At 34.1% G+C, this 16,122-nt stretch overlaps 1 protein-coding gene across 3 annotated transcripts in view; it reads left to right on the forward strand.

The window, feature by feature from the left end:
* The first annotated feature begins 4,538 nt into the window (after window positions 1–4,538).
* Window positions 4,539–16,122, forward strand: part of LOC118192930 (BPTF-associated chromatin complex component 1-like) — a 38,568-nt gene continuing 26,984 nt past the window's right edge. For all 3 annotated transcript variants that reach the window (XM_035363945.2, XM_035363946.2, XM_035363947.2), the window contains exons 1-2: window positions 4,539–4,678; window positions 6,762–6,856. In XM_035363945.2, the coding sequence (XP_035219836.2) occupies window positions 4,655–4,678; window positions 6,762–6,856 (119 nt within the window). In that variant the 5' untranslated portion in view covers window positions 4,539–4,654. The remainder of the gene's footprint in view (window positions 4,679–6,761; window positions 6,857–16,122) is intronic.

Raw genomic sequence — 16,122 nt, forward strand, 5'->3', positions numbered from 1 at the left:
TATTTCTATAAAATCAGCTATTGCCATTTTTATCTATGAAGATTTAAAGCTGTTTGTTCCTTACCTAATTAGAAGCGTTTTTGTGGCAGCACGAGGAAGAAGAAGAAAACGATTTAAGGTGCCATGGAAATCACAAACGATTTCTATTTTTACTATTTTTAGATTCTAACAGTTTGAGAGAATAACGTTTAAAAAGTTTTGTGAGTGTTTTCAAAATGAAAGTAAATAAAGGGTTTTTTAAATACAGTCCACTGAAATTTTTGATGTAACAAGTGCCTATAATCATCAACACTGGTTGCACTGAGTGTAGTGTTTCTAAATTAAGAACGCGCGATCTTTAGTATCGCGCATTATACTTTTGTGGAATAAAATATTAAATAATATTAATCACAACAGTGCTACTATTCTAGATATTTTATTCAATAAGTTTTCGCAGCATTCTGACATAATTTATGCTCATTTAAAATCTGAAATGAAACATTTAGTTTCAATGTATCATGTCTGAGACAGTAGGCCGTCAGTAACAACTAACTTTCGTATTACACTTGATACGGAGGGCCCACGTACAGCTGTATCATAAATGATGCGCTAGGAGCGAAGAAATTAAGGAGAATAATTTTTACCTTTATTAATTAATACTGTATAACAATTCTAACAGTAAATAAATTAAACATATTCGTGATGTATCATAATACTATGATTAGAATTCTATGATTTTTTAAAGATTTAAATAATGTTATATTAAATATTAAATAATTTTATTTTTATTTAAACTAGTTAATTAGCTAATTTAATCAAATTTAATTCGAATTTAATCAAATTTAATTCGAAAAGATATCAGTTAATTTTGTTTTAAGGATAGTATGCATAAATATTACAAGTGGTGTAAATAAAATCTATGAAATATTATTATTGATTTCTTAAATTGCAACAACAAATAAGTTTTTTACTTCATATTAGTTATTCAGAATTAATTACATTATGCATTTCTTTGTGTATCTTAAAATAGATAGCAAAGAACTTTTATTGCAGTATATGACGTATATGCATAACGAACGTCTTTAGAATACTAAGATATAACTTTATAAATTACTTTGGAATAACTATTTTTCACTTTGCATTTCTGAAAAATTATTATTAAGCTCTGTGGTACATACTTTGAATTGTAATAATGTATCAGAACTATTTGGATGTATTTTATCGAATGCGGTCTAGTGGCGACGAAATCAAACTTACAGAAGCTGATCTCCAGCGACGATGGTAATAGTTTCTCCAATATTAATACGTTTCCGTGACTCGAACGTTAATTCTAAATGTTAGGTGATCCGTTTTGATGCCTGTTTTGCTTTGATGTATATTTTTCTAACTATTCTTGTGCTCTATTAATAAACAATTTTGAAGCTGGCCAGCGTTTATGGTTATAGAAGAAAGGTTACAGTAATACTATTGTAATAAATTTTGCATATTGCTGTAACATATATTTTGCATTTTTGCTTTGCACTTCTCGAATCTTGTCAAGTTTTTTAATCATATGGATGATATATAAAGAGGTAAGTAATTAAATGAAGAAAGAGGCTGGAGTTAGGAGATTGTGTGACTTAAACTGTGTTCGTGGAATCAAATTTTTTGAATTTTTGATCAAATTTATAATTTTATTTAAAAAAGTGTGAATGTCGATATAGGAAGTCAGTACTGTCTATCATGTTTAATGGAATAATTTATTAGATTTTCTTTCTTAAAATACGGGAAATCATTTATTATTATTTTCTTCATTTTTTTGTTTCTCGTAATTTACCAGACTGGAGGATCTTCGAAAAAAATACATTTAGTTTCCCTTAATATTTTATTATAAAGGTGTTACTATTAATGCTATATATGGATACAATTTTAATTTTTGCTGCTGCTACTTAAATTATCTATCCTTTATTTCCATTCAAAAGTATTTATTACTAGCTTATTTTATGTTTAAGCAAACTACTAATCCTTTAAAACTTTTAAACTTATAATACGAAGCATATTTCAATTTACTCAAAAAAGCATAAAATCTGCTGCCGTGCGTGAAAGATCCACACAACGAATTTATTAACTGTGCAACCCTCGGGATTACGCATAGCAATCATTTTCTTTTTAAGGACGCTAGATGATTATGATGATTTTCGCGATGCTGTTGAAACAGATGTATCCGTATGCTCGCAATCAGCAAAAAAGTAGCCATCGGTCTGATGACTACAAGAAATTCAACTCTGATGCTGAAAGAAGAAAGAAAACTAGGGAAAGAGAATATAGTAAGTACTCAGGTGGCGTAAAATCAGAGCAGCTCCAATAAAATACAAGTGGGAGGCAATGGATATTCCGCACAGCAACTACTTCAGAAATTTATCAAAGGAAAACTCGATGAAACAAATTCAAATGAGTCTGAAAATAACGAAACTGAACTGACTAATTAAAAAATAATCCTCCCATCATCATAACTTCAGAAAAAAATTAACTAGATCAGTATTTAAGCATTCGGCAGTTAAGAATTTGAAGCAAACGTGAGGAAAGAAGCTATCATCGTAAATGTTAATGTTTCATTACCATTCCACGCTTACCAGATGGATAATGGAAAGATGGTCAAAGCTATCACTAAGAGACCGAACAAGAAACGGAGATAAGGAATTACTACAAATTTAGTTTAGTGAAGTAACTAAAAACGCTGAGGAAAGAGCAATATTTCAAGTTAATAACATCTTCAGTATTAAAGCCAGAGTTCAAATTTTTCGTGCAGAAACCGCCCGACTCCAGTGTTACAAGGCCAGAGCTTCGGGTACACTCAACATTTTTAATTTAAAAAGAAAAGCTGCGTCAAGTATGTCTTATCATAGAGAAGATCCTTATGTGAAATTAAAGAAATTCAGAAGCCCATCTATAGATTTTGCCAAGGAGAAAGTGTAAATTCCTACAGAAGATTGACAGCTAATAGAAAATCATTTCTTGAAAGAAGAATGTCCATCTATTATTGATAAGATACCTGAAAAAAAAAACTGCAGATAAATCTGAAATATACTTGTAAAGCGAAAAGCTAAAGATAAATTTTCCTACTGAATTAAGTAGAGCACAACATTAGAAGGTGTATGCAAGAAATTTAACATATTCATTAACTCTATAAAAAAATTTTAAGTCACCATATGACGACATAATAATCTTTTTAGTTTCATAGGGCGACTTGATAGCTTTAGAGCTACTGAAAATCTCATCCGTGTCGCAGAGGAAGAATATTAATTCTTCTGACCAACAGATAGCGCCACAGAAGCCTCATATCGTCTCCCATCGCAGCAGCGCCGTTTAGGTGTAGCACGCCAGCATATTTCATCTCATGCTGATTATTGCTTTAAGTCTAAATCTCTCTAACGTGAAATACTATCGCTCTTCATTCCTCCATCAGAATTGATATACTAACCATAGAAAAGCTATTGTTACCAGGAACTTTATTATACACAGAGTTGAACTACGTCTGGGTGCTCGTGTAACGCAATTGCATCGATTAAGCAGAATAGAGTTACCTGCAAATTGCAAAGCACTAACTTCTTCGTACTTGCAAATACAAAGAGCCAGACAGATGAAACAAACGGAGCAGGAAAACGTATCAGCATAGTGGATAGCTTTCAGCTAGTCATAATAGCTAGAGGTGCTCGTAGCCATTTTATTTTCTCCTTGCCTCCAGGATAGCTTCTGATTAATATTTCATCAATATTTCGCCCACCAGATGGTTAGGGGATCCAACTGCAATACCAAAAAGCACGGGTTCGAATCCCGGAGAAGGCAGGGTTGTAAGCCCACCTATTAGGTGCCTCCATAATAAAGTGACCCCCACTTCTGGCCTTAGTAGTGGCCAAGCCGAAGTTGGCTGAGCTTCCGCCATTCGGGAAAAAATTATCAATTCATAGCTGTGGCGTTTTTTCAATTTTCCATTTTGAAAGCTTATGATTCTTTATGAAGAAAGATAGTTGTCTCTTTCTTCATAGAGAGAGATTCATTCTACAGAGTCAAATCTAAAATTATTTGTTGTTTTCGGATCTCCACGTTTTTTCTTTCTTTTCCCTCTTGTAGGTGTAAGAAGTGCTGTAGGTACTCTGATGTTCAGCAAAAGTTGAAGCTTGTAATTAAAATCTGAAAATTTGTTCACTTTGATCCTATTTAATATATTTCTATCTCTTTCTTTTTCCAAAACACTTGAAATTCTCTTTTTTCAGCCTAAAGGGCGTTAGCCTAGAAGGGCTATTAATTTCGTTTGGCATTTTGTTTTGAAAACTTTAAATATCTATTAATTTTTAAAACTGTTGCCACCAAATATGAAAGCCCTGTATTATATTTAAAGAAATTAAATAATGAACAACTACGTATGTTTCTCTTATTGTGATAAAGCAAAGATACCTAGAGCCATCAAATTTTGAATAACAAACGTTTCCACTCGAATATTGACATCTGGAAGACCAAATTTCGAATTTGGATTAAAAAAAAATTTTTTTTGAGAAATTTGCATTAAAAATAGTTATTTTCTTCTTAACAGGAAATGACAACTCAACATCCTGTTCAAACGCAGCGACGCCGTAAGAACAGTATGTTAAGTATTATACTTATTTACCGTATCGTTTGAAAATCATAATTAAACGAAATGAGCCATTCTAATTCTAGCAAAGTAAGTGTCGAAACAATTTTTGTAAACCTGTAAAATTCTTTCAATCTATATTTATTCTAAATTATGTTATTCTTTGTTTGTGAAAACTGATAAATGGGCGGCAAATTCGACATTGCTGCGTGTTCGTAATGATTGTTTGTTTACATTTTCCAAGCTTATTTTAGTAACGTTTTTGTAATTTTTGTCTTTGTCAGATAATTTGTGAGTTATGTCTGAATCTCAAATTATAATATTGTTTGAGCAGTACACATGATTACATTTCATTCAACGATTTTTATTGTTTAAATTGACTTTAGCGGCTTTTGCTTTATTTTCGTGTGAGCTTCATGCTTCATCTTGTCCTAAAATTGTTTAATTTTTTACGGTATTTACTTTTAGTATTAGGAAGCAAGTATGGTGCTATGATTTCACTTTCGAAAGATGGTAAAACTATATTTGACGGTGCCCCCTTGGCAAACTTGGCGATTTTTGGCGGTACATGGACACAGAGTTTATGCTGTTATTTGATTTGTTTAGCAGCGATTTTCGCGGTAAAAATCGCCGCTAAACAAAGCCAAAATAACTAGTCAAAGAAATGCACAAACTTGGTATCCATGTACACATCGACCTATTTTCACTTAAAAAAATTCACAGAATTGCACAAACTCCGCATTGCGCACAAAAAATATATAATCTCAATAAACTGCGTTTTAAATCAAACGATGAAATAACATAAAAAAGCATTACACACTACACAAAGGAAATAGCCACGTATCTTATTTAGAAATTTCTCTGTCTTCAGACTGTGGCACACAAAATTCCTAAACAGCATCCAAAAACTTTCCTCAAACCATGTTCCCTTTCTAACAGAATGCTTTATATGGTGACCATTTGAACCTTTCTTACACCAAACCCATTCAAAGCCATCGGAATGATCTTTACGTTTGACCATATGCATTTCCTTTGTACAAACAGGACACTTATAATTACTACTAAGTAAACCTTCATTTATACACCAGTCAATTAATGCTCCCCCTTTCGTTCCAAATCCTATAGAAATTTCAAATTAATCTTACCACATTCAGCCATTTCAGTTGCTTATTTTGTATAAGCAACTTCCTAACCAACATCCAACACACAAACAAGCCCTTACAAATCTTTTCTCATCAGTCAAATTCACGCAACCAATTATGTCATAATAAGGTTTTCGTAACATTCAACTACTCAGGTTACCATAAATGAAACAACAACTTGGCGATAATCCAACAGGCATCCTTTACTCAGGTTCCCATAAATGAAACAACTTGGCGAGGGCACCGTCAAATATAGGCTAGCTGGAGAGATTTTTTATGTATTGGAAAATTACTTACTTAATATTTGCTGTTACTAGTAAGTTATATTTGGCAAAATTTTTTCAAAATTGTCTTTAAGAAGATTTGGCTAATCTTTGGAATATGGTAACAGGTAGTTTGGCGACATTTTGGTAAGGCGATAAAGGTTACTAGCTAGGACTTTAACAGGTTACATGGATAAAGTCAAGAGCATGCACAATGCCATTTTTGTGCAATTGTGGGATATTTTTTTATGTGAAAATAGGTCGAGGTGTACATGGATGATACCATGTATGTGCAATTCTTAAAAACACGGCAAGCAGTGTGCGATTCAGCACTTTGTCCCAATTTCGCACCTAATCTTCGTCATGATGAAGCACTTTTGTTCCATAAAAGTTGTAGCCTAAGCGTAATTCGGCTAGCAGATTGTTGGGAAAAAATGTTGAGTAAAAAAAAAAAATAAATAAATAAAAAAATGCCTTTACTTTGTGAAAACAAAATGGTGTCCAAACAAAAACTAGCAGGGTTGGTCGCCAAAAAATCACCGAATTACCATAATCCAAAGATTAACCGAAGATCTATTTTTTTCAGAACAAATTTTTATTTCTAATTATAGTTATAAATAATTTTAATTATGGTTCATTATAATTATAGTTTAAATTATGATTGCAGTAGTTGTTTGTATAAATTTTTATTTTGGCTGCAATATTAAACTTTTCATTTCTTTGAATTTTTAAATAGGCAGATACTTTTTTTAAAAATTCTTACTTCAGGTTGGTGAGATATTTACTGCTGCTGGTGCTGCATTCACTAAATTGGGTGAACTTACAATGACTCTTCATTCAGTTGGTGAGCCTTCACCATCAAGGTATGTTTCTTCTTTTACTATTTACATAAGAATGATAATTATAAAGAATTTCTGGACTAGTAATTTATAACATCAGGTGTCCAAAAAGTAACTGCAGTGCACTGTAAAGAAAATTTTGAAATGGTATAGTAATTTTTTAGATATTTTCACATATGATATTGCTAATGTGAGGCCGGTAACTGCCATTAGATGGTGTTTACTTTAGGTGGCATTACTATTGTTAAATTATTCTGTCCATATTGGCTCACTTGACTGAATGACAGCAGCAATGCACGTCATGTTATCATAGTGTTGAATGGTAAACAGAAAATATTCCTGGTGGACCACGTTTCATTATAAATAAAAATTCATGGATACTGTGCAAAAAATGTTTATAGAAAAATATGTAAATGGGAAAGTGTCTCACTGTAATGCACTGCAAAACCTCGTAACTAAACTTTGCAATACAGGTAGTGTTATGGATGCTTATTGAACTAGTCAACTCTCAGCCTTAGAAGAAAGTGTTGGAAATTAATGACATAATACTGGGAAATCCAAACAAATCTGTGAGATGAATATATCAGCAGGTAATATGTCGAAGGATTCAGTGTAGAATGTTTTGGGAAAGAAATTCTTTCCATGTAAGCATCTATAGTGCAACAGTTGGAAGAGGTAGGTCGTGGGGTTCACATTGATTCTTACAGTTGCTTCTGTCCTTTTCTTTATGGTGCTGGTGAGGGCATTATTGACATAACCTACTTTAGGAATGAGATATGATTTCTGCTTTCCAGGTATGTTTATAATTAGAATACTCGTGTTTAAGCAAGTACAATCCTTATGATTAGAAGGAAATTCTACATGACCAGAAGATCAGGATACAGTGAGCACTAAGTCAGCATCATGCTGTAGACCAGTATCTTTTGAAATACCTTCGACATTCTGGCAAAAATTGTTCATTGTGTAATCCTGATTAAAAGTATATCCAAAGAAGTTCTATTTATTCATTCCAAAGATGGAACACACTTGATACATATGAAACCAGTCTGCTTCATTACCAGCCCTTCTCAAACAGTTATTACAAAAATAAATATTACATCACTGAAATTCTAGAGGTCCAGCTGAGCAAGTGTAAATTCAAGATGGTTGGTTCCAATAAGACTGGATAACTACATGAATGGCCAGGGCCTCATTCCAGGTTTTAGATTTCTTCGTTGATTGCATAATCTCCTGTGGAATTTGGCCTGTAGATTCCCAGATCTCAATCCCCTGGATTTTTGTTTTTTGAGTTCACTAAAGGAGCAAGTATATAAGTATAATCTTCACACTACTTGGCCCATCACTCAGACTATTCTAGTAAACCTCCAATATGCATTGTGAGCATACATTTCTTTAGGTCATAGAAGGCAATTTCTAACATCTGGCATGGATAAAACCAGGGCTGTGGAGTCGGAATCGGAGTCTGGCAGATTCTGGGTTAACCCTTTAACTGTCAAGTTATTTTGATGATTTGGGTACACAAATTGTCAAATTTTTTTATTGGAAAAACCAAATGTAGCCGAAATAAACATCTCCCGATATATATTCGGGTGTGACAATACAATGCACTCAAAAAAAAAAAAAATTACCCCGAGAAATACTCGGGCGTGAAATTTTCGAACACCAGTATCTCGGGCATGACAGTTAAAAGGTTAAAAGGAGTCTGAGCTGGATTCGCTAAAAACAGGTCGACTCCGACTCCGGTTTTTGTTGGACAGTTTGAATTTTAAATGAAATTAAAATGAATTGAAAAAATTAATGGCAAGCTGAGTTATTATTTATATTTATGGACTGTATACATTAATAAATAGTTATTTTCTATATTATTGACATGTTAAATAAATATAAGGGAGGAGGATGGATGTGATATTTGCTGATTCCTTTAGTTACAAATCTCACTAGTAAATTTAGGTAAGCAGCAATAGCAGCAAGAACTTCCAAAATTGATGCCATTCTTAGGAAGCAAGCAGGAAAAGAAGCAATTATTGATCAAGCAATGTGATAAGGAAGTACATATTTGGTGACAAAGAGGTTTTTAGAATTAAGAACTTTTTTAGAAGATGTAGATAACCCTAATGTTTCACTAACAGAAAGACTGCAATGATCTTACAGAATTGGAAACTCTTCTTTCTACACCATATATAGCCACAAAAAAGCTGCAATCTGAAGAATTCACAGGAGGCGAGAATGGAAGAATGGGATGTTTGTTCTTTCTGAAATGGAGGGTATATTGCAGAAGGAGTCATTTCTTCAATGAAGAAAAGAGAAACTAGTTTGCTAGACAACGAGATCTTCCTGTGTTCAATATATGTATTGTTACGAATTTTGTATTTAAAAAGCGAATGTTAGTTCAATTATAAATTAAATGGTTTTATTTCTCGCGCAGTGCAGCGCGTGACGAATATTAAAAGAAAGCTAAGCTGGAAAATTGAAAATACAAGAGTGCGGGCATTAAATAAATAAATATGTGTTTTTTGATTTCGAGAACGTACTAGAAAATTCTAGCGCGTGATTTTAGAATCTTATGAAAGGAGGAAAACATCTCAGTTCGTAGTAGTTGCTTAGTTTGTTGTTGTTTAGAAAACTGCTCTTGTTGACTGTAGCAAATTCACGGATTAGCTTTCTTTAGCTGTTTTGAATTACATTCTATTGGACGTTTGAGTAGTTAAAAGATAACTACTGTGAGATATTGTAATACTGCATGATAATTTGAGAAAATTTAAGCATTTTTGTTGTGATAATAATAAATTTTTGTTCATTTTTCATCGGACTTGTGCATTCATTTCATAACGAACCCGTACGCACGCAACAATATATATATTTTTCTTATAACATAAATTGTGTGAAAATTGTTTTGGAATATGAAACAAAATTAAAGTTACCCCACTTGAAAATCACTAAATGACGTTAAAGTGAAAAAATTAATCTCGAATTTTTCTAATTTATATTTTGAAGGAAAGACGAAAAAGATACCCAGATTTCGAAATTAGTTGTTTCTGTCAATTTTTGTCCTTTGAGAATCATTTTGTGCTTTATCTATGATGAATATAGACGTATATTAAAATAGTTATAAGGACAGGAAGATCATATAAAAGTTAGATTTTGTAGTTTTTACGAAATTAATTAATTTATTTATTTTATTTAGACAAGACAAAATATGAATATTATCATTTCATAATTTTTTTAGATGGAATTATAATATGTACGACTAACGACTACAAAAGTAAAAAACCACATGTATGCTTTTATGGGCATTGTGTGTAATCATTATTAGAGCTCTTGTTTAAAATATTTTCATATAAAAGCCATTTCATTTTGCAAGAATTATGAAATTTCAACAGCTATATCATACTGTAATAACTAGGAATTTTAAGCATTTTTGTTGAGATAAAAATAAATTTTTGTTCATTTTTCATCGAACTTGTGCGTTTATTTCGTAATGAACTCGTATGCACGCAACAATTTTTGGTGTCAGGAGTGGGATTTGAATGCCAATCACAAGAGCGATGGAAGAGCAGTTAAGACAGCTGATATCAGCCTTTGCTGCATTTAAAGAGGAAATGAAAACGGGCCAGCAAGAAATGAAAGCGGGACAAGAAGAAATGAAAGATGAGATGAAATCTGGTCAGGAAAAGATGGAAGCTGGTCAGAAAAAGATGGAAGAATCCGTTAAAAAGGAAATGGAAGCCGTTCACGAAAAGTTTGAAGCTGGTCAAGTAACTTAAGGAAGATATAAAAGCTGTACAAGAAAAGATTGAAGCAAGTCAAGACGAAATGAAAAGAAAAATAACCTGCGTAATAGAAAGTAAATTTGAGGCTATAAAAGACAGAATAGGAGCTGTCGAAAATAAAGTCGGGCAAATTGAAGAAAAGGTTTCTTCTGTCAAAGATGAAATAGAAGATAGAGTATCGGCTGTGGAGCAACGAGTCGAAGGAAGAGTTTCGGCCGTCCAACAACAAATTGAAGATAGAGTTTCTGCAGTTGCCAAAGAAGTGGATACTTTAAAGAAATTCGTAACGACAGCAGGGAGCAATAGTGATGATTTTAAATTCTTACCGATGCCTGCTCGTCCATCTCTGAAGCTATCCACATATGATGGGAAGATATCCTGGCAAGTAGATAAGACCCAGTTTTCTATTGTTGCAGATGCGAATGGATGGGACTCCCAAGCTAAGGCCTGTCATCCCGCCGCTTCTCTGAGAGCAGACGCAGCGGATATCCTGCAGACGCTTCTCGAAAATAAAAAACTAGATTTTGAAGCTCTATCCGGAGCTTTGGAGCTGCGCTTCGGCGAGAAACATTTAAAAGACTACAGTAGGCTTCAATTAAAATCCCACCAGCAGAAGCCAAACGAAACACTTCAGGAACTCGCCACGGATGTTGAAAGGCTGTCCCACCTCGCCTTTACGGAGCGCCCGAGAGAAACGAGGGAAATCCTGTCGCTGCAATATTTCATCGATGGCATCTGGGACTCTGAAATACAGAAAGCACTGCGAATGGCGGATGTTAAAGATTTGAAAAGCGCTTTAGTGTATGCCATGAAATTCGAGGCAGCCCAGCAAGCAACTCGAAATGATCGCTACCCAGTCACAGCTGTGCGAGTCCATGAGCCAGTAGATCAATTGATGGCTCGTTTAGATGATTTATCCAGACAAGTCGATGCTTTGATACGGAGTAGCAGTGAGAACGAAGTGGCTCTAAGGTGTTGGAAATGTGGTTCTGAAGGTCACTTGCGACGGAATTGCAGAACACTCCAGGGCACGGTTAATAAAGCGGATGATTTGATAAGACCAGTGAATGCCTTGAGATGAAATACTGGTGGGAAGATACCAACCCTAAAGTGCTGGAACTGCGGTGCTGAAGGCCACATACGAAAGAATTGCAGAACACCCCAGGGTACGAAAATTGAGACCATTTCTGAGGAACGACGCAGGAAACAAATTAATGACCATATCAAGGAACGGAGGTTGCCAGATAATTGAAAACCCTGTTTTAAAGCGCAAGATCTCTATAGTGAGTGGCAACAATAATGGACTGTCCATCAATGGGAATATCGATGGAGTTCCTTGCAATATGATCATTGACACAGGAGCTAATGTTATCATCATTAGGAAAGATTTAGCTGAACAGTTTAAAGATAAACTTATTTGGACGCCATCCTGTGTTACCCTTCAGACTGCGTCTGGTGACAAGATCGACATAGCTGGGAAGTTAAACGTAAACATCACGTTTGGAAGTGCCACCTACCATCACACGGATTATGTGGTGGATATTACAGATCCCTGCGTACTCGGATTGGACTTTTTAAGGAAATACAATTTTTCCTTAGACTTCAAAAACAACAAGCTGCTTTCAGCATCTGGTGACATGACTATCCATCCTCAGAAGAGATCCTCACCTGGAAATGCCAATGCCTTGTCTCTTCGGTCGAGACCTTCGTCTGCCTTGTGACTGCCTGTTTGGTCGCTCTATGGATGCGCCTTCATCGCCTGAGGACACATCCAAGATGTCCAGGCCCGGTTTGAGGGGATGCACTGTTCTGCACGAAAGCGAGTCAACTTGGCGACAGAGAAAGTGAAGACCAGATACAACACGAGAGCTACTAGACATAGATCCAACAAAGGAGACAAGGTGTGGCTGTGGAACCTGATTCGCCGAAAAGAAGTCAGTCCTAAATTACAATCACCTTGGGATGGTCACCACACAGTCCTAAACAGGCTGAATGACGTCGTGGTTCGGATCCATATGTCTTCGAACTCTAAACCTAAAGTCGTTCATTACGACAGGTTAGCTCATTACTATGGCCATAGTACGTAATGTAAATAATTGTAAATAGTATAAGACTATGGTCCTTTTTGTTTTTAAATGTGTATTTGATTTGATTTGTATTTGATAGCATTTGATTTGTTTTATTTATTGCATTTATTGTTCATGTTGTTTATTATTGTAATGTAATGCTTATTAATGCATTTATGCCACAGTTGTAAGTTTAGCTTCCTGTCCAGGGATTGTACTGCCCGGGGCGTGCAGTCCTAGGGAAGGGGGCAGTGTTACGAATTTGGTATTTAAAAAGCTAATGTTAGTTCAATTATAAATGAAATGGTTTTATTTCTCATGCAGTGCAGCGCGTGACGAATATTAAAAGAAAGCTAAGCCGGAAAATTGAAAATACAAGAGTGCGTGCATTAAATAAATAATTTGTCTCTTTTGATTTCGAGAAAGTACTAGAAAATTCTAGCGCGTGATTTTAAAATCTTATAAAAGGAGGAAAACATCTCAGTTCCTAGTAGTTGCCTAGTTTGTTGTTGTTTAGAAAACTGCTCTTGTTGACTGTAGCGAATTCGTGGATTAGCTTTCTTTAGCTGTTTTGAATTACGTTCTATTGGACGTTTGAGTAGTTAAAAGATAACTACTGTGAGATATTGTAATACTGCATGATAATTTGAGGAATTTTAAGCATTTTTGTTGAGATAATAATAAATTTTTGTTCATTTTTCATCGAACTTGTGCATTAATTTCGTAACGAACCCGTACGCACGCAACAGTATGTAGATCCGAAACACCAAGTTTTCTTAGATGACGAACATATTAAAATGGCAAAGAAAGCCATCATTGAACTTTCATTAAGAATTAAATTATTCTCAGAACAATTGGAGAATTTGAATCTGGACAGTCAAACTGCAGACATTGAAATTGAGTCTCTATCATCCTCTTCCAGTGATGAATTAAATTTTGAGAAATATTTTTGGATAATATTGAAAAGACTAAGGCAAAGTGAATGAAAATAAAGAACGAAGAGCCTTTAGATATAAAAATGAAAAAATACAAACAAGATTTCTACATGGCCTTTGGAGAAATAAGAAATATGATTGCGCTTGCAAGACACCTCTTTTAGAACTTATAAAAATCTATCCTGAAAAGTTAAAAGAAGTAGCCTTAACAGTAATAGCTTTTCCTCCTACTCAAGTTAGTGTGGAAAGACTCTTCTCAGCTCTGAAGTTTATCAAATCGGATCTATGGCCCTCTAACAAAGAAGATCTTGCCGAAGCTATACTGTTTCTTAGAAATAACTAATGCCAGTTTTTCCATTTCATAATAAATGCTAATTAATACAAATAATTTGCTATGCCATATATATATGTAATTTAAGAAAGGATGACATCCTAAAAAAGACCTTTGTGGTCAAGAATTTTGTGCATTGGAGGGAGTTAGAATCGTTCATTTTCTCTACCAACTCCACAGCCCTGAGTATCGCTGCATCATAATATGGAATGTTTACCAAGTTCCTGAACACATTTAATATCTTGTTGTTTGGGAGTGGAATAACTTTGGTGCTGGTCACACTTTTACAATCAAGTTTCTGTGACAAGTTCTTAGTGTGGTGGCACACCATCCTGCTGAAAAATGACTTCTGATTGATGGTCTTTCAACTGTGGGCAAGTGTAATTAATAAATGTATTGAGGTAAACTCCAGCTATTATTATTTGTTCATGGGAGAAAAATGATCCTAAAAATCTTTTCATTCAGTATCCCACACCAAGCATTCACTTTAGGCTGTCCCATTTCAGCTCCCTTGTAACATGAGAATTTTCCAAACTCCAAATCTTCACATGTTTATACAAAACAAACTGTTAGGGAAAAAACTTAGTATACCTCTAATAACACCATAAAAATTTGCATCACTACCTTGTACAGGGTGTCTATAATGATAAGGTAAAGTTAATCGGGGACTTCGTGGAATCTTGTATTTAAGTTTCCATTACACTTAAGTTTGAAAACTTTATTGTCTTTTGTTACTTTTTGTGATTAACTAGACTGATCTACAGCATCTGCCAATTAATAAGCTCAGCTGCTTATTACACTCACATTTCTAGGAACCAAACAAAAATATACTAATTAATAGAAAAATCACTGTTTATTAAATTTATGTCCACTGCTTATCAAATTCAGTTGGCAAAAGACTAATTTTTTAGTACCAGAATATCCTACTTGGACCTATCAAAGCTTTGCATAGTTCATGCAATTTAATATATGGCAGACCATGGCTTTATCGTTCAAGCGTGTAGTGCGTATGTGAAACGAGTTTGACAAAATGTTTTTTACACTCCAGTCTGTGTACCTTTGAGGCTCTGTTTTTAGATTTCTTTATGTTTAGTAGATATCAGAGGGACAGAATATCCTTATCTTAAGGTTAACAGAAACAGTTCCATAGATTAGAGGCACTGTAAATGAGTGAGAGTTCTTTCTCGGATGCCAGTAGATAGTGCAACTTCTGTGTAGCATCTTCTGTGGTGGTAATTGTTGGCTGAATAAAAATTCAAGGAAAACATTAGACATGCTCGTAATCATGAAGTGGCAGATGAACTAAATAGACAAAAGACAGTCTCTCTGCTATAAGTTTTTAAAATCTGCACCACTGGAAAGAAACATTTTAAAAATTTGTTCTATGCTTAACTTGTACATGCCAAAAATGTCAAGCAAAAAGATATAAGCCTGAAAGAAAAAAAGATGAATTATTAAAAATTCTGATGTTCTTGGTAATTTCAGCTAGAAAACTACATTTAACAGGAAGTTTCCTAGTAATTAATAAAGAACTAATAAATAATGCAAATGTCAAGGAAGTGCAAAAATGCCGCAAAATCAAGAGACTTTGGTTTTCTAGAATAGTTTCAAGGCTTATAAAGGCAAAAAATGTTTCTGTGAGTTTTTTCTATAATTCGCTAAATGCTAGGAGAGAATTTCATATCAACTATCGTATGGCTTATGAAATGGAGAAGGTGAAATCCAATGTTACTCATCAGAAATTGTCATGGTAAGAAGGAAGAAACAGATTATCATGCAGCTAACTGGATACAAGACATTTTACTTGGGCTGCTAAATAAATACAAGCCACACTAAATTTATAATAAAGACAAAACTGAACTGTATTACAGACTATTACCAGAACACGCATTAATATTAAAAAGTGGTTGGACAGTTGGAACAGCAGTTGGTTTCAGAAACTGAAGAAATAAATTACTATGTTATTATTGTATTATATGACCCAATAATTAAGAAGACAGCACTGATCATTGACAAAAGCAGCAAAACGGGATGTTTGACAGGAGTCAACAATTTCCTTCTACCTCTCTACCTACCATAGCAATAAGATCTCATTAATGACAAAAAGTATTTTTTTTATTTTCTTTTGAAATGGAACTTTGCCCTAAAAAATAAAAAATCATCTTTAATTAGGTAACTGTGCAACTCT

This window comes from Stegodyphus dumicola, chromosome 5, assembly GCF_044657685.1.
Source record: "Stegodyphus dumicola isolate Sdum_Otavi_A_Nest chromosome 5, ASM4465768v1".
Taxonomy (NCBI): Eukaryota; Metazoa; Arthropoda; class Arachnida; order Araneae; family Eresidae; genus Stegodyphus; species Stegodyphus dumicola.